Below are 21352 nucleotides of genomic sequence, written 5' to 3' on the forward strand. Positions count from 1 at the left end.
CTATTTTTTGGTGGGGGGTGGTAGGGGACAGGGTCTTGCTCTGTTGCCCAGGCTGGAGTGCAGTGGCACAATCTTGGTTCACTGCAGCCTCGACCTCCAGGACTCAAGCAATTCTTCTCTGTCAGTCTTCTGAGTAGCTGGGACTACAGGCGTATGCCACCATGCCCAGCCAATTTTTGTATTTTTTGTAGAGACAGCATTTCGCCATGTTTCCCAGGCTGGTCTTAAACTCCTAGGCTCAAGCGATCCTCCCACCTTGGCCTCCTGAAGTACTAGGATTACAGGCGCGAGCCACTGTGCCCTGCCCAAAGACACTTTTATCAGGCAAGACATTCCAAGGGTTTAGAATTACCGCTCAGGAGCCAAGGACAAAAACCAGACCTCCCTTTGGGCAAGGTTAAATTGTTCACTACACAGTATGTTTCTCATGTCATCACAAAGAATATTTTTAAAATATTTTTTACAGTGTACTCAAGGGTCATGATTTAGTAAAACCAGTCTTTTTTTTTTTTTTTTTTTTTTTTTACTTCATCAAAGACATTCTTACATAAAACTGGTTTTGTTTGTTCTGCTTGAGTGCAGGTAGTGCTTGGCGATGTGTGCTAATACATTTCCACACCACTGCCTTGATTACACTAGCTGTCAGCAGGTACCCACTATTGCTTTTACGACCTTAGTGTCAAACTAGGCAAATAACATCTTAATTTTTACTTTTTCTGTTTACGAAAATAGTTTTGGCCACGGTTATGCCCTCAGAACCTCTGCTCTAGCTAAGCACCCTATATCTTTACCTTGTTTTATGACATAAAGCAAGAGGACCGAGACTGTACATTCTTTGAGGGTAGGTTGCCATCTTCATCTTTGTAGTCAACATTTTACCTAGCACAGTGCTTCATATGCAACAGAAATTCAACGAACGCCTGTTAAATGAATGCATAGAACTTTTAATCACTTCAGGAAGTCTTTCCACAACTTGATTTGGTTTTAAAAAAATGCAAATAAAAGGTGACTTTTTCTTCCCATTTGTGATAGATTTTTTTTCTTTTGTCATATAGAAGCGTTGTCAAATCTGTGCTGATTCCCAAGAAACTGGAGAATCAGTTTTGATTCCCTAGAGAATCAGTTTTGTCTCCCTTGTGACAGTTAAATCCTTCACCGAGGTTGCCGCCTGTGATCCTAATGACTTCTGTCATGGTGCAGACACTCCTCCTCCAGACTAGGGTGACAGACTCCAGCCCTCTCCACGTATGGTTTTACTCTCCTCACATCTGTTCCCTGGTAACCACCAAGATGGTCTGTTTGAAATGTGGATAGGCTGGGCACGGTGGCTCACGCCTGTAATCCCATCAGACTGGGAGGCCGGTGGGGGCGGATCATTTGAGGTCAGGAGTTTGAAACCAGCCTGGCCAACATGGTGAAACCCTGTCTCTACTAAAAATACAAAAATTAGCCAGCCGTGGTGGTGGGTGCCTGTAATCCCAGCTACTCAGGAGGCTGAGGCAGGAGAATCACTTGAGCCCAGAAGGCAGAGGTTACAGTGAGCAGAGATCGCACCACTGAACTCCAGCCTGGGCAACAGGACAAGACTCTGCCTCAAAAAAAAAAAAAAAAAAAAAAAAGGATAATAAGCCAGGTACTCTTTTCACATATTTAATCCTCATCATCCTTATGAGGGAGGGTGCTGTTTGTTATCCTCACTTTACAGATGAGAGGCCTGAGGACCTCAGTGACCTAGCAGGTCTGGCTCTGGGGTCCCAGATGTCTCCTCTTAACTATGTGCTAAATACTTCTCACTGCTTAGTGTCACACCTGTTGGCTGTTGTCTACAAGCCAAAGATAAGCTCCCAAACATGACATCTGAGCCCTTCCATGCTCTGACTTCTGCTCTTAGGGCTTCCCTGTGTCCTGCCTGTTTGGTGCTGCTACAGTCTCTAGGAGTTCAAATCTGCACACAGCGTCCCTGTGCACAGTGCTGTTTATAGCCTCTGCACTGCGGCTGCTCCTGTCCCTGCTAGCAGGTCTGCTAGGCTTGCCTGTGCCCCTTTCACCTGGCAGAGTCTTACTTAGGAGAGAGCTCAGGTGGTGACTGCTCAAGGAAGTTCTCCACCTTTCTCCTTTGTCCCCTTCCCCAGTGAAATGAAGAGCTCACAATGAGTGGGGCAGACAGATGAAGGCAGGTAACTGTAACAAGTGTGGTAAGAATTACAATGTGAGAGTTAATTATAAGGAAGGTAAAAATGTTTCCATAGCAGTTTGTCCTATATCCTAAACTAGACTATCCATTCCTTTGAGGGTACAGACTCATACTGTCAGTATTTGGTAGATAAACAAAAAGTAAAATATCTGAAAAATAAGTAAACACAGCATTTCTCCTAGATTTCCTATTTCATATTTTCTTCCAAATCCACAAAATTATGAAAAATTTTTTTTGAGATGGGGCCTCACTCTGTCACCCAGGCTGCAGCCTCTGCCTCTTGGGCTCAAGTGATCTTCCCACCTCAGCCTCCTGAGTCGCCGGGATTACCGTGTGTGCCACCATGCCCAGCTAATTTTTGTATTTTTTTATAGAGTCGGTTTCACCATGTTGCCCAGGCTGGTCTCAAACTGGACTCAAGCGATCTGCCCACCTTGGCCTCCCAAAGTGTTGGGAGCACAGCACCCAGCCTAAAGTTTTGAAATCTTACAGACTTTCGGAAAATGGTATAAATACAGATGTGTAGGGTTTTCTATTTTTAAATAATGAGTTTTCCTTCTCGCTTTTCTTTTGTCAGCTCCTTGCCCGACTTGAAGGTAGAAGTTCCTTGAAAGAAATAGAACCAAATCTGTTTGCTGATGAAGATTCACCTGTGCATGGTAAAAATACAACCTTTATAAAAATATAAATGCAAATAAAAGCTTTATAAAAGGATTTTTCACATCAGCTCACATGTATACACATATTCCTGCAAGAGGTTATACAGGTTAAACTGTCCAATTGAAAACTGAGACACAGGTTGTGACAGGAAGCTTTTAAGCTTTCCTCACCGGTGTCAGATAAGGTAAGTTTGCTTCTCTGCAGTAAATCTTCAGAGTCTGCCTTGACCTCGGTCTTATTCCCAACACACAATATTTACAGTTTATTTTGAAATTATTTTTCTTTAGAAGTTTGCGGAGTTACAGGGAAGTCCTTAGGTACCCAATTGTTCTCTTAGTATTTCTACAGCAGGGAAAACTTAAAAAGGGCGTGTGCTTAGGTTGATTTTTTTTCTTTTTATATAGCGGCTTCATAGAGATAAAATTCACCCACTTAAGTGTGCAGTTAAGTGATTTTTAGTATATTACACAGTTGTGCAACCATTACCACAACTGATTTTAGAGCATTTTATCTCCTCATAAAGAAGCTCATTTCTAATCATTGTCATCTCCCATGTTCCCCAGCTCTAGGCAACTACTAGTCTACTTTCTAACTATAGATTTGCCTTTTCTGGACATTTCCTATAACTGGAATCATGTAATATGTGACCTTCTGTGACTGGCCTCTTTTACTTTGAATAATTTGCATTGTATAATTCATTGTCACCACATCATAACACATACTAGTAGTTCACTTTTTGTTAAATATTTCATTGCATGGGTATGCATGTTGCTTATCCGTTTGTTAGCAGATGGACATTTGGGTTGTTTCATTTGCTGGCTGTTATGCATAATGCTGCTGTGGTTATCTGTGTACGTGTTTTTCTGTGGATAGATGTTTTCAGTTCTATCGGGTAATACCTAGCATAGGCGTTGCTAGGTCATATGGCAATTCTACATTTGACCTTTTGAGAAACTGCCAGACTGTTTTCCAGAGGAGCTTCACATTTTATTTGCACCGTCATTGCATTGCCAGCAATGCAATGACGGTTCCAGTTCCCATATTCTGGGAATACTCGTTATTGTCTGTCTTTCTGATAATAGCCATCCTAGTCAGTAGGAGGTGTTAGCTCTGTGTGGTTTTTGACTTACATTTTCCTCACGGCCAGTGATGTTGAGTATCTGCACAGGCTTATTGGCAAATTGTGTATCTTTGGAGAAACGTTTGCTCATTTAAAAAAATGAGCAAACGTTTTTTCATTTTTCGTTTGCTCATTTAAAAAATCAGGTGATAGCCAAGCGCGGTGGCTCACGCCTGTAATCCCAGCACTTTTGGGAGGCTGAGGCAGGCGGATCACAAGGTCAGGAGTTCGAGACCAGCCTGGCCAAGAGACCAGCCTGGCCAATATGGTGAAACCCCATCTCTACTAAAAATGAAGTTTCCAACTCTTATTGTTGAATTGTCTGTTTCTCTCCTGAGTTTTATCATTTTTTACTTTTGTATTTTGGGGCTTCATGTATTGTTAAGCACACATAACTTTTTATTTTGTCTTATTGCTGGTTGACCCATTTATCATTATAAAATGTTCTTCTTCGTCACCTCACATCCATTAGGAAGGCTACTATCAAAAAAACAGGAAATAGCAAGTGTTAGCAAGGATGTGGAGAAATTGTAACCCTTTTGCACTGTCGGTAAGATTGTAAAACAGTGCGACCATTGTGGAAAATAGTATGGAGGTTCCTCAAACAATTAAAAATAGAGCTACTGTATGAGCCCATAATCTCACCTGTGGGTATTCATCCAAAAAAATCGAAAGCAGGATCTTGGAGAAATATTTGTACACTCTTGTTTATAGCAACACTATTCACAATAGCTAAGAGGTAAAACCAACCTAAATGTCCATCAGTGTACTCATGGAAAAGTATCCATCAATGGTTGAGTGGTATATGCAAAATGTGATATATACATGCAATTGATATATTATTCAGCCTTACAGAAGAAGGAAATTCTGTCACTTGCTACAACATGGATGAACCTTGAGGACATTGTGCTAAATGAAATAGGCCAGACAAAAAGACAAACTGCTTGATTCCACTTACATGTAGTTTCTAAGGTAGTTAAGGTAGTTAAATTCACAGAAAAGAAAGTAAAATGGTAGTTATCAGGAGCTGGGGAGGTGGAGGAAGTGAGTCATTGTTTAATGGATGCAAAATGTGAGTTTTGCAAGATGGAAAAGTTGTGGAGTTCTGCTTCATTGCTTCACAGCAATGTGAATGTACTTCACACCGCTGAGCTGTACACTTCTAAATGGTTAAAGTACAGGCTGGGCACGGTGGCTCATGCCTGTAATCCCAGCACTTTGGGAGGCCGAGGTAGGTGGATCACCTGAGGTCTGGAGTTGGAGACCAGCCTGGCCAACATGGTGAAACCCTGTCTCTACTAAAAATAGAAAAAATTAGCCGGGCGTGGTGGCGGGTGCCTGTAATACCAGCTACTTGGGAGGCTGAGGCAGGAGAATAGCGTGAACCCAGGAGGGATTCTGTGAGCTTGCAGTGAGCCGAGATCGTGCCACTGCACTCCAGCCTGGGTGACAGAGCAAGACTCTGCCTTAAAAAAAAAAAAAACAAAACCAAAGACAAAAAGCTTATGATTGTCATTTTGCTGTTTTTTATATATGTCTTATGTCTTTTCCGTTTCTTTCTCCTTTACTGTTTTCTTTTGTGTTATTTTCTAGTGTACCATTTTAATTCCCTTGTCATTATTTTCACTATATTTTTCTGAATTATTTTTCTAGTGATTGCCCTGGGATTACAAGTAACATCATAATTTCTAACAATCTAGTTTGGATTAATACAAACTTAATTTCCATATTTTGTAAAAAGCTTTGTTTACTGTGTAGCTATTCCCTACATGATTATACATCGTCTGGTCATCAGCACATTTAATATTATTACTGAATTAAAATAATTAAAATGATTACTTAAGATTACTTTCTGTCCAGGTGCGGTGGCTCACACCTGTAATCCAGCACTTTGGGAGGCTGAGGTGTGTGGATCACCCGAGGTCAGAAGTTCAAGGCCAGCCTGGCCAACATGGTGAAACCTCGTCTCTAAAAAATTAGCCGGGCATGATAGCGGGTGCCTGTAATCCCAGCTACTCGGGAGGCTGAGACAGGAGAACTGCTTGAACCCGAGAGGCAGAGGTTGCAGTGAGCTGAGATTTCACCACTGCACTCCAACCTGGGCAACAGAGCAAGACTCTGTCGCAAAAACAACTTCCTTCTTAAATCAGATAGATGAAAAAATAGTTACAAATATAAAAACACATTTATGCTATCTTTTTTTTTTTTTTTTTAGATGGAGCCTCACTCTGTTGCCCAGCCTGGAGTGCAGTGGTGTGATCTCGGCTCACTGCAACCTCCACCTCCTGGGTTCAAGTGATTCTCCTGCCTCAGCCTCCCCAGTACCTGGGACTACAGGTGTGTGCCACCACACCTGGCTAATTTTTTATTTTTAGTAGAGATGGGGTTTCACTATGTTGGCCAGGCTGGTCTCAAACTCCTGACCTCAGGTGATCCACCCGCCTTGGCCTCCCAAAGTGTTGAGATTACAGACATGAGCCACCACACCCGGCCTGTACTGTCTTTTATATTTACATAGATAATTACATTTCCCTATGCTTTTTATTTTCTCATTTGGATTTCAGGTACTGTCTAGTGTCCTTTCATGTAGCCTGAAGCACTCCCTTTAGTATTTCTTGTACAGCAGATTTGCTAACCAAAATTCTCCATAATAAAACACAAATTTTGATCGAGTACGTAAGACAAAAAACAGAATGGTCTTTGTACACTCTCTATAGGGAAGGATATTAATAAGGTGAGCCTTATGAAACTGACATTAATATGTTAAAATGTGTTTGTGGAACAACTTCTACATTAGAATATTATAGAAACATTGAAAAACATCATCATGTTTAGTCACTAACAAAAAAGTTTACTGAAAACTACTGAAGATCCTGTAGCTGTAAAACTAGTTAGATGAGTACTCCATTGGAACAACAGCAGATAGAAGACTGGGATTATAAAGATTATTTATTAACAATAGAAGTTTATCAGAACTTGTTATAGAAAAGCTTAAGTTGAAGTAGTAAGAGATTTAGGGGTTATAGAGTCTCGATGCCATTGTAAACTTTTTTTTTGAGACAAAGTCTTGCTCTGTCTCATCTGTATTTTTAGTAGACATGGGATTTCACTGTGTTGGCCGGGCTGGTCTTGAACACCCAACCTCAGGTGATCCGCCCACCTTGGCCTCCCAAAATTCTGGGATTAAGGTGTGAGCCACTGCACCCATCCAAACTTTTAAAAAATTTTAATTTTAATTTAATTTAATTTAATTTTAAATTCTGGGATACATGTGCAGAACGTGAAGGTTTGTTACACAGATAAACACGTGCCATGGCGGTTGCTGCACCTATCAACCCATCACCTAGGTTACTTGTCTTAGCTATTTGTCCTGATGTGTTCCCTCCCCTCATGCCTTCGGCAGGCCCCGGTGTGTGTGACTCCCCTTCCTGCATCCATGTGTTCTCATCCAAATGTTTCATTTTATTTTATTGTTTATTTTATATTTATATTTTATATTTTATTTTTTATATTTTATATTTTACATTTTATATATTTTATTTTACATTTTATATTTTATTTTATTATTATTATTTTTTATTTTGAGACAGAGCCTCACTCTGTCACCCAGGCTGGAGTGCAGCTTGATCTCTGCTCACTGCAACCTCAGCCTCCCAAGTAGCTGGAATTACTGGCGGGTGCTACCATGCCCAGCTAAGTTTTTGTATTTTTAGTAGAGACAGGGTTTCAACGTGTTGGCCAGGCTGGTCTTGACCTCAAGTGATCCACCCGTGTTGACCTCCCAAAGTGCTGAGATTACAGGCATGAACCATTGTGCCCAGTGCCAAACTTTTCTTTTTGAGACAGGTCTCACTCTTGTTGCCCAGGCTGGAGTGCAGTGGTGCAGTGACGGCTCGCTGCAGCCTCGACCAGCCCCGGGCTCAGGTGATCCTCCCACCTCTGCCTCCTTAATAGCTGGGACCACAGATGTGTGCCAGCATACCCAAGTAATTTTTGTATATTTTGTAGAGATGGAGTTTTGCCATGTTGCCTAGGATGGTCTTGAACTCCTGGGCTCAAGCCATCTGCCCACCTCAGCCTCCCAAAGTGCTGGGATTATGGGCATGAACCACCATGTCCAACCTGTAAACATATTTTTAATGCTTTTTTGGATAGGAGTTATTCAGTACCATGTACCAATTCATTACTTCTTTACTTCTGTAATGATTATAATCTGCAAATTCAACATATTTGTTATATAGTTGGTAGGCTGGTACCAAGATGATAGATTTTTTGGCTTTTCCTTTCTTTTCCTTATTTTGAAGGATCTTTAGATTCATAACTCTTTCTGACAATCTGTTACCCAAACTCCTTACAGCATTCTATTTGTAAGAGTAACTGTCAAGGCCAAATCATCCAGATTTTCTGATTTAGTTTAATATCTTCAAGTGCCAAACCTTAGGGTTTTTTTTTACTGCAAGTCGCCACGTTCCATACTTTGGCTGGACAAGCATCCTGTAGCAGCCACAGAAACATATGAGATGGTGACTTCAAGTACATTGAAAAGGATGATGTCCCTTCTGTAGGACATAATATTTGATTACAGGTTTTGATCTTGAGGATCAAACAGTAAATGTTTATAAAATCAGTAAAACTGATTTCAGTTCATCATTAAACGTATTTGTGAGGAATTTAGTTCAAGGACCTTAATAATAATTCATGTGTCTCTTGCAAGTTTGCAGTGTCTTCCCTGGTTGTTACAAATGCCTTTTTTATACCTGATTTGCTATTAATGTGTAAAAGGAAAAGAGTAAGCAGGGATTTAACCCTCAACTTCTTTGCCTCAGTTTCACTGGTTGGGAATCTGCTCTGTCATTGCTGTTACTCTAGAAGCAGTGAATGCCTAGGCTAGTCCTGTTGTCTCCTGTCTTCTGAGTATCTCAGTTTTAAAAGTTTGGTTCACAAAATAAGATGTTAAATATGCTTTTGCGGACTACACAATTAATGCTCCAAGGTCACTATTTTGGACAAACTCAGTGATCTTTTCCCGCCATTTTTCATTGTCATGACTTTTCTGCTGCATTTATTATTTAGTACTGTTGCATTTTCTTGAAACAGTCTCTTTTGCCCGGTAATGTTTTTCTTCCTGGTTTTCCTATTAAGTTTCTGTTTTAGCTGTCTTCTAATGCCTCTTCTAACTGTGGATATATCTCAAAAATTTAGTTTTGGCCTTAATTTTAGGTCCATATTACCCACCCATCAAAGAGATTTTTGGTTTTTCTCTATTATTTCTATGTGGATTACTCTTAGACTGCTATAACCAGCCCCTTATTACCATCTTGAATCTTTTTTTTTTTTTTTTGAGATGGAGTTTCACTCTTGTTGCCCAGGCTGGAGTGCAATGGCGCGATCTCAGCTCACTGCAACCTCTGCCTCCCAGGTTCAAGCAATTCTCCTGTCTCAGCCTCCCAAGTAGCTGGGATTACAGGCACCCGCCACCACGCCCAGCTGATTTTTATATTTTTAGTAGAAGCAGGGTTTCATCATGTTGGCCAGGCTGGTCTTGAACTCCTGACCTCAGGTGATCCACCTGCCTCATGCCTCAGCCTCCCAAAGTACTGGGATTATAGGCGTGAGCTACTGCGCCTGGCTTACCATCTTGAATCTTATATCTTAGTGGCTGTAGGACATTTTCATTTTGTGACACCTAGAGATACATTAAAAAAAACCCATACCATTTTGAAAGCTAAATTTTTGCTGGAATACTCAATGTGAATTATGTGAATTAAAAATTTCTACTTTGGGCTGGGTGGGGTGGTGCATGCCTGTAATTCTAGCACTTTGGGAGGCTGAGGTGGGTGGATCGCTTGAACTCAGGAGTTTGAGATCAGCCTGGGCAACTCAGCAAGACTGTCTCTACAAAAAAATACAAAAATTAGACAGGCGTCGTGGCACACACCTGTGGTCCCAGCTACTCAGGAGGCTGAGGTGGGAGGATGGCTTAAGCCCAGGAGGCGGAGGTTGCAGTGAGCTGAGGTCACGCCGCTACACTCTTGCCTGGGCGACAGAATAAGACCCTGTCTCAAAAAAAGTCTACTGTGTGTCTATATTTGATGTGTGCAGGTACTTCCAAGCCTATCTTTCAGAAGAACTTTTAAATCACCACATTAGGTTTACCTGCTGTAAAAGGTAACCATTTTCATGCTGCTGATAAAGACATACCCAAGACTGGGCAATTTACAAAAGAAAGAGGTTTAATTGGACTTACAGTTCCATGTGACTGGGGAAGCCTCACAATCATGGCAGAAGGCAAGGAAGAACAAGTCCCATCTTACATGGATGGCAGCAAGCAAAGAGAGCTTGTACAGGAAAATTCTCCCTTATAATAACCATCAGGTCCCATGAGACTTACTATCACGAGAACAGCACAGGAAAGACCTCCCCCCATGATTCAATTACCCCCCACTGGGTCCCTCCCACAATACGTGGGAATTCAAACGAGATTTGGGTGGGGACACAGCCAAACCCTATCACCTGCAGGACTGAGGCCCTCACCACGCTAAGTGTGAGACCCTGTGGTCTCTGGCAGCAGGCCCCACACCGGGCAGTTTGCTTCTCTTGCTTTGCCTCCTATGTTGGTCCCTGTGTCAACCCTGGTCTAGGACCTTCTTACCTGCTGAGCTCTGCCACCAAAGCCACACACCCCACCTGTCGCTCCCTACCAGACCTGCTTCCATTTAAAATGCCAGTTTCACAATTGGCTTTTAGGCCCTTAACCCTCACAAACCAAAACTCGTATTTTTATTCTTTAGATGTCTCTCATGAGGATCTTAAGAAGAAGGTAACTGATGAAGCACATTCAGAAGATCCTGGGTTTTGTGCTGGGGACAGAATACTCAAGTCCCAACCTTAGAGAAGCTAACAGGAAATGTAATCAAGTAAAAATAGTCAGTGCTTATATAGTGTGATCCGTGTGATGATGGGAGACGATAGAGTTTGTTATTTTCCCTACCTCAGTGTTATTAGGAGCAGACAGGACATGTCTGAAGCAGCCTCTTTAAGGCATGCAGTACTCTAGAAAGGTGAGTAGCTGTGGGTCAGCCTCCCTGGCTGCCTCTCTGGGAGCAGGAGAGGGAGGATTTGCTGTGGTCTGCTTCTTGGTTTCCCGTCTGCGCTTCTGCATGGTCCCTGTTCTCTATCACATAGGGCAGTAAAAGACGCTTGGTAGGAGTGGTGGGTTCAGCGTAGCTCCTCAGTAACATAGTAAGAGAGGGCACACTGAACATCAGGGTGGAATACAGGTTTAGCTGCTCTGTTAACTTTTAATTAGATGGACAGTTGTTAATATGAAAATAATTTTACTCCTTGAGCCTGGAATCTCTTTTTTTCTTTCTTTCTTTTTAGAGAAAGGGTCTCCCTCTGTTGCCTGGGCTAGAGTGCAGTGACATGATCACGGCTCACTGTAGCCTCAACCTCACAGGCTCCCACTTCACCCTGAGTAGCTGAGACTGGGACTATAGGCACATGCCACCACACCCAGCTATTTCTTTTTTTAAATTTTTTGTAGAGGCAGGGTCTCCCTATGTTGCCCAGGCTTGTCATGAACTCCTGGGCTCAAGTGATCCTCCCACTTCAGCTTCCAAAGTGCTGGACTACAGACCTGAGCCACTGTGCCCAGCCATGTGTAGAATTCTTAAATACAAAAGAGAAGTCTAGGAGAACTGATAACATACTGCGCTACAAGAAAGCCGAAGCCAGGTGTGGGGGCTCATGCCTGTAATCCCAGCACTTTGGGAGGCTGACACAGGCAGACCACTTGAGCCCAGGAGTTCAAGACCAGCCTGGGCAACATGATGGAATCCAGTCTCTACAAGAAATACAAAAATTAGCCAGGCATGATGACACATGCCTGTAGTCCCAGCTACTTGAGAGGCTGAGGTGGAATCAGTTTTTAAAGTTCTTCTTAAGGTAAATTTAGAATTGCAAGTTGTATGTAAGATTATGGTAGAAATTTGGTGCAGTCTTGGCTCACTGCAGCCTCTACCTCCTGGGCTCAACTGATTTTCCAACCTCAGCCTCCCAATTAGCTGGGACTAGTGATGCACACAACCATGGGTGGCTGTTTTTTGTTTTTGTTTTTTTTTAATTGTAGTGTCGGGGTCTCACTATATTGACCAGGCTGATATCTAACTCTTGGGCTCAAGTGATCCTCCTGCCTTGACCTCCCAAAGTGCAGGGAATTACAGGCATGAGCTACTGTACCCAACCTAGATTTCTTAAACATTATTTGTGAATACTCCAACTTACAACAGTTTGTTAATAAGAAGAAGAAAGGCCGGGTACGGTGGCTCACACCTGTAATCCCAGCACTTTGGGAGGCTGAGGTGGGTGGATCACCTGAGGTCAGGAGTTTGAGACCAGCCTGGCCAACATGGCAAAACCCCATCTCTACCAAAATACAAAAATTAGCTGGGGGTGGTAGCGCACACCTGTAATCCCAGCTACTCGGGAGGCTGAGGCAGGAGAATTGCTTGAACCTGGGAAGCGTTGCAGTAAGCCAAGATTGCACCACTGCACTCCAGCCTAGGCAACAGAACAAGATTCCATCTCAAAAAAAATTAAAATTAATCATAAGAAACAAAGTAATTGAATTCTTGTTTTGTTTGTTTTTTGAGACGGAGTTTCGCTCTTGTCACCTAGGCTGGAGTGCAATCGCGTGATCTCAGCTCACTGCAACCTCTGTCTCCCGGGTTCAAGTGTTTCTCCTGCCTCAGCCTCCTAAGTAGCTGGGATTACAGGCGCCCACCACCACGCCCAGCTAATTTATTGTATTTTTAGTAGGGTTTCACCATGTTGGCACATGCACCACGCCCAGCTATTTCTTTGAACTCCTGACCTCAGGTGATCCGCCCGCCTCTGCCTCCCAAAGTGCTGGGATTACAGGTGTGAGCCACTGTGCCCAGCCCTTGAATTCTTATATAGACCATCATTTGGTTGGGGATAATAGTTGGCATTTTAACATGGTGTTTCCAATCAGGTAGTTCAGCCATACATTAATAATGACAAGCAAGAGTTGAATGCCACTGCTGAGTGCATTTTGAAAAGCTCTGGAAGCAAGGCAACTTCCCCAGTGTCATTTGATTTAACTTGTGCTGTCCTCAATGAGTTATTTGAGCCTATATAGAAGGAGAGTTGGAGTCTTTAACGTTCAGAGTAGTTGACTTTGATTTTTAATGCTAGGAAAATAATTTCTAATGCAGCTGGACATGGTTTCAAGAGATAATTCAAATAGCAGAGAATAACTGAAGGCAGTTTGGGAACGTGTGAGGTTGTTTTCAGTTGAAGGGTGCTGTTGGCATTTAGGGCCTGCGAGCCATGGGCTCTTGCCTCAGTAATGTGTGAAACCACAAAATCCAGAATTGTTCACCCCATAACATCAGTAACATTGAGAAACCCTAATTAGGGAGTGCTTTCACCTGCAGGTCATAGAAATCCAACTTAGTGGCTTGCCCAGGTGGAGGCTTGTTTTCCTCACAGCCTGAGTGGCACAGAGGCAGGCTGTGCGTGGCTGGTGGGGGCTCCATATGCCCAGAGTCCTGGGCACCTTCTGTCTTCCACGCCACCATCCTGAGCGGGAGCTTTCATCCTCACTGCTTCCAGATGGCTGCTCCACCCCCACAGGAGGGCGCGGCAGGGCAGAAGGTGTCCCTGCATAGGAAAGAATCATCAACAGAGAGCAGCCTGCATCTCACTGGTGACAGCTGTGTTACCTGGTAACCTTTCTTTTCAAAGGAGACCATGAAAAATAGTTTTAAAGTGGACACATTTCCCTCCTCATCAAATTAGGATTTTATACTTTAGGAAGAGGGGAAGAATGGATACGGTGTAATCAACTACCAGAAATGGTGTGTACTGTAGTAATCAGATTTTTGAAAGGCCCCAGATCTGTGGCTCTTAATTTTCAAATCTTGCAAATTGAAGTGGAAGTGCATGTGAGCCTGGCCCGAGGAGAGTCCCCTAGCCTCTCCCAATCTTCTCACCGGGCTCTGATTTCCTTGTTTCTTGTGTTTGCTTGTACAGCTCCATTTTGGCAAAAGTGTATTTAGATTTTCTTTCACATTCCAGTAAATGTCTTTTTAAACTTTTTTGCAGACTTTGCATTTTGTAGCCTACCCTTGAGCTACTGCATTTTGACTGAGATTTTTAAATTTTTACACAGGTGATATTCTTGAATTTCATGGCTCAGAAGGAACAGGAAAAACAGAAATGCTTTATCACCTAACAGCACGGTGTATACTTCCCAAATCAGAAGGTGGCCTGGAAGTAGAAGTCTTATTTATTGACACAGATTACCACTTCGATATGCTCCGGCTGGTTACAGTTCTTGAGCACAGACTATCCCAAAGCTCTGAAGAAATAATCAAATACTGCCTGGGAAGATTTTTTTTGGTGTACTGCAGTAGTAGCACCCACCTACTTCTTACGCTTTACTCGCTAGAAAGTATGTTTTGTAGTCACCCGTCTCTCTGCCTTTTGATTTTGGATAGCCTGTCAGCTTTTTACTGGATAGACCGTGTCAATGGAGGAGAGAGTGTGAACTTACAGGAGTCTACTCTGAGGAAATGTTCTCAGTGCTTAGAGAAGCTTGTAAATGACTATCGCCTGGTTCTTTTTGCAACGACACAAACGATAATGCAGAAAGCCTCGAACTCGTCGGAAGAACCTTCTCATGCCTCTCGACGCCTGTGTGACGTGGACATAGACTACAGACCCTACCTCTGTAAGGCATGGCAGCAACTGGTGAAGCACAGGATGTTTTTCTCCAAACAAGATGATTCTCAAAGCACCAACCAATTTTCATTAGTTTCACGTTGTTTAAAAAGTAACAGTTTTAAAAAACATTTTTTTATTATTGGAGAAAGTGGGGTTGAATTTTGTTGATGTGTATCATAAAATAGTCTTTTGCAGGGTACTATGCAAACCTTAAAATTTTTCTTTCTCAAGACAGAGTCTCACTCTGTCTCCCAGGCTGGAGTGCAATGGCACAATCATGGCTCACTGCAGCCTTGAACTCCTGGCCTCAAGGGATCCTCCTATGTGTGCCTCCCAGAGTGCAGGGATTACAGGTGTGAGCCACTGCTCGCGGCCACAAGTTTTCTTTTCTTTTCTTTTCTTTTTTTTTTTTTGAGACAGAGTCTCACTCTGTTTCCCAGGCTGTTGGAGTGCAGTGGCACGATCTTGGCTCACTGCAACCTCTGCCTCCTGGGTTCAAGCGATTCTCCTGCCTCAGCCTCCCAAGTAGCTGGGATTACAGGCACACGCCACCACGCCGGCCTGATGTTTGTATTTTTAGTAGAGACAGGGTTTCACCACGTTGGCCAGGCTGGTCTCCAACTCCTGACCTCAAGTAATCCACCTGCCTCGGCCTCCCAAAGTGCTGGGATTGCAGGCCCGTGCCTGGCCCTAAAGTTTTAAACTCCAGGGGAATGAACAGTATTTCTTTACAGAATGGATTTGTTAAACTAGCACAGTAAAACTAAAGACTATTCTGTTTCTAGGCTGTTGAATCAAAGTGATTTTAGCAATTAAACTTTGTATTAAGCTTGCTTTAAAAGGAAATAAATAATATATACATATATTTCTGCCTAAATAAAATGGACATATTTAACTTTGTGTCACATTTTTGGAATTCAGTTAAGTCCTTTGTTTAATAAAGTTTAAATGCATTTATTTATTTATTTGTTTGTTTTGAGATGGAGTCTTGTTCTGTCACTCAGGTTGGAGTGCAGTGGCGTGATCTTGGCCCACTGTAACCTCCGCCTCCCAGGTTCAAGTGATTCTCGTGTCTCAGCCTCCCAAGTAGCTGGGAGTAGAGGCATGCGTCACCACACCCAGCTAATTTTTGTTGTTGTTGTTTGTTTGTTTTTTGAGACGGAGTCTCGCTCTGTCGCCCAGGCTGGAGCACAGTGGCGCAATCTCGGCTCACTGCAACCTCCGCCTCCCAGGTTCACACCATTCTCCTGCCTCAGCCTCCTGAGTAGCTGGGACTACAGGCGCCCGCCACCATGCCGGGCTAATTTTTTGTATTTTTAGTAGAGACAGGGTTTCACCGTGTTAGCCAGGATGGTCTCAATCTCCTGACCTTGCAATCCACCCGCCTCGGCCTCCCAAAGTGCTGGGATTACAGGCATGAGCTGTTGCGCCTGGCGTCTTTTCTTTCCTTTTTTTCTCTCTCTCATATGTCTCTTTTTTTTTTTTTTTTGAGACAGGATCTCAGTCTGTTTCCCAGCCTAGAGTGCAGTGGTACGATCACAGCTTACTGCAGCCTTGACCTCCCGGGCTCCAGTGAGCCTCCTACCTCGGCCTCTTGAGTAGCTGGGACTATAGGCATGGACCACCACATCCAGCTAATTTTTGTATTTTTTTGTGGAGATGGGTTTCACCACGTTGGCCAGGCTGGTCTCAAACTCCTGGGCTCAAACAATCCATCTACCTCGGCCTCCCAGTGTGCTAGAATTACAGGTGTGAGCTACCATGCCCAGCCAATTACTAGTATTTTCTTACCTATTTAGAATAGTCAGGCATACCTCAAAATGGATTGAATCATTTCCAGCTGAGAGCTGGACAGGCTCTTTTTTTGTTGTTTTTGAGATGGACTCTCTCCCTCTGCTGCCCAGGCTGGAGTGCGGTGGCACAATCTCGGCTCACTGCAATCTCCACCTCCCAGGTTCAAGTGATTCTCCTGGCTCAGCCTCCCGAGTCGCTGGGATTACAGGCATGCACCACCACGCCCAGCTGTATTTTGTATTTTTAGTAGAGATGGGTTTGCCATTTTGGTCAGGTTGGTCTTGAACTCCTGACCTCAAGTGATCCGCCTGCCTCGGCCTCCCAAAGTGCTAGGATTACAGGCGTGAGCCACCGCACTTGGCATGGACAGGAACTTTGGTACAGGGATGGCCCGAATGGGAGTGTGCACCTCAAGGGGTATACAAGGTGATATGGTGGAGGAAGAAAATTTTAGAAATTCTATTAATACATTTGAATTCAAGAAAAGATCCATTTATATTGGTTTGATATTTAGATTGGCTTCAGCAGTCTCCTTCAATCTGTATGTCAGAGTGTCATATGTCACATATGTATCTGAGTTACTGCACGGGAAAAACGGAAGGGATTTAGAGTAGTGTTCTCATGGGTTTGTTCATTTGTATGTTACTTCTTCAGTTAAAACTATTTCACTGTAAATGCACTTATCTCATGAACGTTCTTTTCAAGGGTTTAAGAGGAACACTGCAAAGAAACTGAGCTGGAAATCATGTTCTTCATAACGCAGCCTAGCAGATGCAGCAGGTCCTGTCCGTGCCCACCCACCAGTCCTGGTTCTCTGGCCCACCACTGTTTCCAAACAGCCAGGGCTTCTGAGGGTGTCTTCTGGACGTCACAGCCTGCTGGGCTGCATGTGGGGCAAGCTGGGCTGTCCTTCCATCAGGGGCATTTGGTGCATAAACACCTGGATGTGCTCAGCCCTCAGTGAGAGGACACTGAGCTGTTTCTCAGAGTGGCCCCAGCAGGAGGCACTCCCAGTTGCTTACAGCGATAACCTCTTCATGGACACATCACTTGCTGCCCTTCCTCCCTTCCATTCCTCACTTCCCACTTTCTCAGGGGCCTCCTGGGATGTCTCCCTCGTGAACAAGGCCTGTCTTAGGAACGTGTCAGCAGACAGTAAAAAGTCATCAGACTAACAGCCCTTCAATGGTGTTTGCCCTTCAGCCACATTACGAAATTAAACAGGATGGCAGTTGTTCACACCCACACACCTGTACGCTCCCACTAAATATTTTATCATGAAAATATATATGTATGTGGGCCGGGCGCGGTGGCTCACGCCTGTAATCCCAGCACTTTGGGAGGCCGAGGCGGGCGGATCACAAGGTCAGGAGATCGAGACCACGGTGAAACCCCGTCTCTACTAAAAATACAAAAAATTAGCCAGGCGCGGTTGTGGGCGCCTGTAGTCCCAGCTACTCGGGAGGCTGAGGCAGGAGAATGGCGTGAACCCGGGAGGCGGAGCTTGCAGTGAGCCGAGATCGCGCCACTGCACTCCAGCCTGGGCGACAGAGCGAGACTCCGTCTCAAAAAAAAAAAAAAAAAAAAAAAAAAAAAAAAAGAAAATATATATGTATGTATGTGTGTGTGTGTGTGTGTGTGTGTATATAAATATATATATATATATATATATATTTTTTTTTGAGACAGAGTCTCTGCCACCCAGGCTGGAGTGTAGTGGTGTGATCTTGGCTCACTGCAACCTCCGCCTCCTGAGCTCAAGCGATTCTCCTGACTCAGCCTCCCAAGTAGCTGGGATTACAGGCGCCTGCCACCATGCCTGGCTAATTTTTGTATTTTTAGTAGAGATGGGGTTTCACCATGTTGGCCTGGCTGGTCTTGAACTCCTGACCTCAGGTGATCCACCCACCTTTGCCTCCCAAAGTGCTGGGATTAAGACTTGAGCCACTGAGCCTGGCCATGAATATATATATATATTTTTTAATAGTTCATCTTTCTGAATTTTGTGTACTTTTATTATATGCAATACATGTTATACTTAAGTAATCTATAAACATTTGTAAGTTGGGGAAATATGTTAATTTTCCCCCATCAGGGTGTATGGTCAGTACAATTCAGAATCTTTGTCTACTCTAGACTCCTACTTTCAGCTCTGCAGAAAAGATGTGAATATTCAGTTACCTTCCCTTTCAAGCTCTAAATTGTGCGTGCCAAGTGTGTATGAAAAACTCAGCAGCTCACAGCAGAAGTCTAGCCTTGAATATGATAGGATTTTCCATTTCCCCTTTCTATAAAAGAAGTGTTAATTTAATGGACTGTTATTCACAGATTTATAACTTATTCTTCAGGAACATGATTAAAAAATAATGAGCTTTCATATTAAATTATCAATTATATATTAATGTATCAGACTAAAGACTTCATTATCTTAAAAAGATTTGTTATTTGACATGTTGGAAGGAATTAAGAATACTGGCTAGGCCGGGCGCGGTGGCTCATGCCTGTAATTCCAGCACTTTGGGAGGCCGAGGTGGACGGATCACTTGAGGTCAGGAGTTCGAGACCAGCCTGGCCAACATGGTGAAATTCCGTCTCTACTAAAAATACAAAAATTAGCCGGGTGTGGTGGTGCACACCTGTAATCCCAGCTACTAGGGAGTCTGAGGCAAGAGAATTGCTTGAGCCCCAGAGGCAGAGGTTGCAGTGAGCTGAGATTGTGCCACTGCACTCCAGTCTGGGCAACAGAGTGAGACTGCATCTCAAAAAAAGAAAAGAAGAAAAGAATACCGGTTAATAAAAAAAAAAAAGACTTATACACTAGAAATTTTAAGGCTGGCATGGTGGCTCACACCTGTAATCCCAGCACTTTGGGAAGCTGAGGCAGGTGGATCATTTCAGGTCAGGAGTTTGAGACCAGCCTTGCCAACATGGTAAAACCCCATCTCTACTAAAAATATTTAAAAAGTTAGCCAGGCAGTAGAGGCATGTGCCTGTAATCCTAGCTACTCGGGAGGCTGAGGCAGGAAAATTGCTTGAGCCTGGGAGGTGGAGGGTGGAGTAAGCCGAGATTGTGCCACTGCATTCCAGACTGGGCAACAGTAAGACCCTGTCTCAAAAAAATAGGAAAAAAAAAAAATTTTAGCACTTGTAAAAAGAATTTACCTTATAAAGAGAAAGAGAGACACCACATTGTAAGTTACATATGTAGCAGACACCAGGGATGCAGGATAGAACCAGAAGAATAATAGAAGTGCATGTTTACAAATCTTAGAATATCCCATGTATTTATTTACCTGCAAACAACAACAACAACAAATGAGGATCATAAAATACTTTTCTTCTCAGGGTCATTTTAGTGTTCATTCATTCAGAATCTAGTGAAAAAAATACATGTGAAAAACAGTTCAGACATTCATTTCATATATACTATACAAAATAAGGTATGTGCCCTATCACTTGCTTCAAATATATAGTTTTCTGCTTTTAACTACAAGATGCTGTATGATCAATATCATTAATTTTTTATGTAGACTACTCTGTTATATACGGGTTATCTAACAATGAGAGTGAAATAGACATTTTCAGATAAAAACAGAATTTACCACAAAAATTTCTTCACTAAAGGAACTTTTAAAAGATTATCCCAGAAAGTAAATCTGAGATGTCAGAAGTAATGATGAGTAAATGGTAAGTACTTGAGTAAATCTAAAGAAATATTTGGGAGGCCGAGACGGGCGGATCACGAGGTCAGGAGATCGAGACCATCCTGGCTAACACGGTGAAACCCTGTCTCTACTAAAAAATACAAAAAACTAGCCAGGCAAGGTGGCGGGCGCCTGTAGTCCCAGCTACTTGGGAGGCTGAGGCAGGAGAATGGCGTAAACCCGGGAGGTGGAGCTTGCAGTGAGCTGAGATCCGGCCACTGCACCCCAGCCTGGGCGACAGAGCAAGACTGTCTCAAAAAAAAAAAGAAATACTGACAGTAAGGCAATCCTAAGCAAAAAGAACAAAGCTGGAGGCATCATGCTACCCAGCTTCAAACTATACTATAAGGCTACAGTAACCAAAACAGCATAGTACTGGCACAAAAACAAACGTAGACCAATGGAACAGAATAGAGAATTTAGAAATGAGACCACACACCTATAATTTTCAGATCTTCGACAAACCTGACGAAAACAAGCAATGGGCAATAGATTCTCTATTCAATAAATGGTGCTGGGATAAATGGCCAGCCATATGCAAAAAATTGAAAATGGACCCCTTCCTTATGCCATATACAAAAATTAGCTCAAGATGGATTAAAGACTTAATGTAAAACCCAAAATAATAAAAATCCTGGAAGACAACCCAGGCAATACCATTCAGGACATAGGCACAGGCAAAGATTGCATGATGAAGACGCCAAAAACAATTGCAACAAAAGCAAAAATTAACAAATGGGATCTAATTAAACTAAAGAGCTTCTGCACAGCAAAAGAAACTTTCAACAGAGTAAACAGACAGCTTACAGAATGGGAGAAAATTGTTGCAAACTGTGCATCTGAGAAAGGTCTGAAATCCAGCATCTATAAGGAACTTAAACAAATTTAGAAGAAAAAACCACCCCATTAAAAAGTGGGCAAAGGACATGAACAGACACTTTTCAGAAGACATCTGTGGCCAACAATCCTATGAAAAAAAGCCCAACATCACTGTCATTAGAGAAATGCAAATCGAAGCCACAATGAGATACCATCTCACACCAGTCCAAATGGCTATTATAAAAACGTCAAAAAATAACAGATGCTGGTGAGGTTGTGGAGAAAAAGATATGCTTATATACTGTTGGT

At 42.9% G+C, this 21352-nt stretch overlaps 1 protein-coding gene across 1 annotated transcript in view; it reads left to right on the forward strand.

Moving 5' to 3' along the window:
• XRCC2 (X-ray repair cross complementing 2) overlaps nt 1–15646 on the forward strand; it is a 33225-nt gene extending 17579 nt beyond the window's left edge. Inside the window, exons 2-3 of the mRNA XM_003896902.4 lie at nt 2772–2853; nt 14173–15646. Of these exons, the coding sequence (XP_003896951.1) occupies nt 2772–2853; nt 14173–14894 (804 nt within the window). The 3' untranslated portion in view covers nt 14895–15646. The remainder of the gene's footprint in view (nt 1–2771; nt 2854–14172) is intronic.
• Nucleotides 15647–21352: the final 5706 nt, after the last annotated feature.

Source organism: Papio anubis, chromosome 4 (genome assembly GCF_008728515.1).
Source record: "Papio anubis isolate 15944 chromosome 4, Panubis1.0, whole genome shotgun sequence".
Classification (NCBI taxonomy): domain Eukaryota; kingdom Metazoa; phylum Chordata; class Mammalia; order Primates; family Cercopithecidae; genus Papio; species Papio anubis.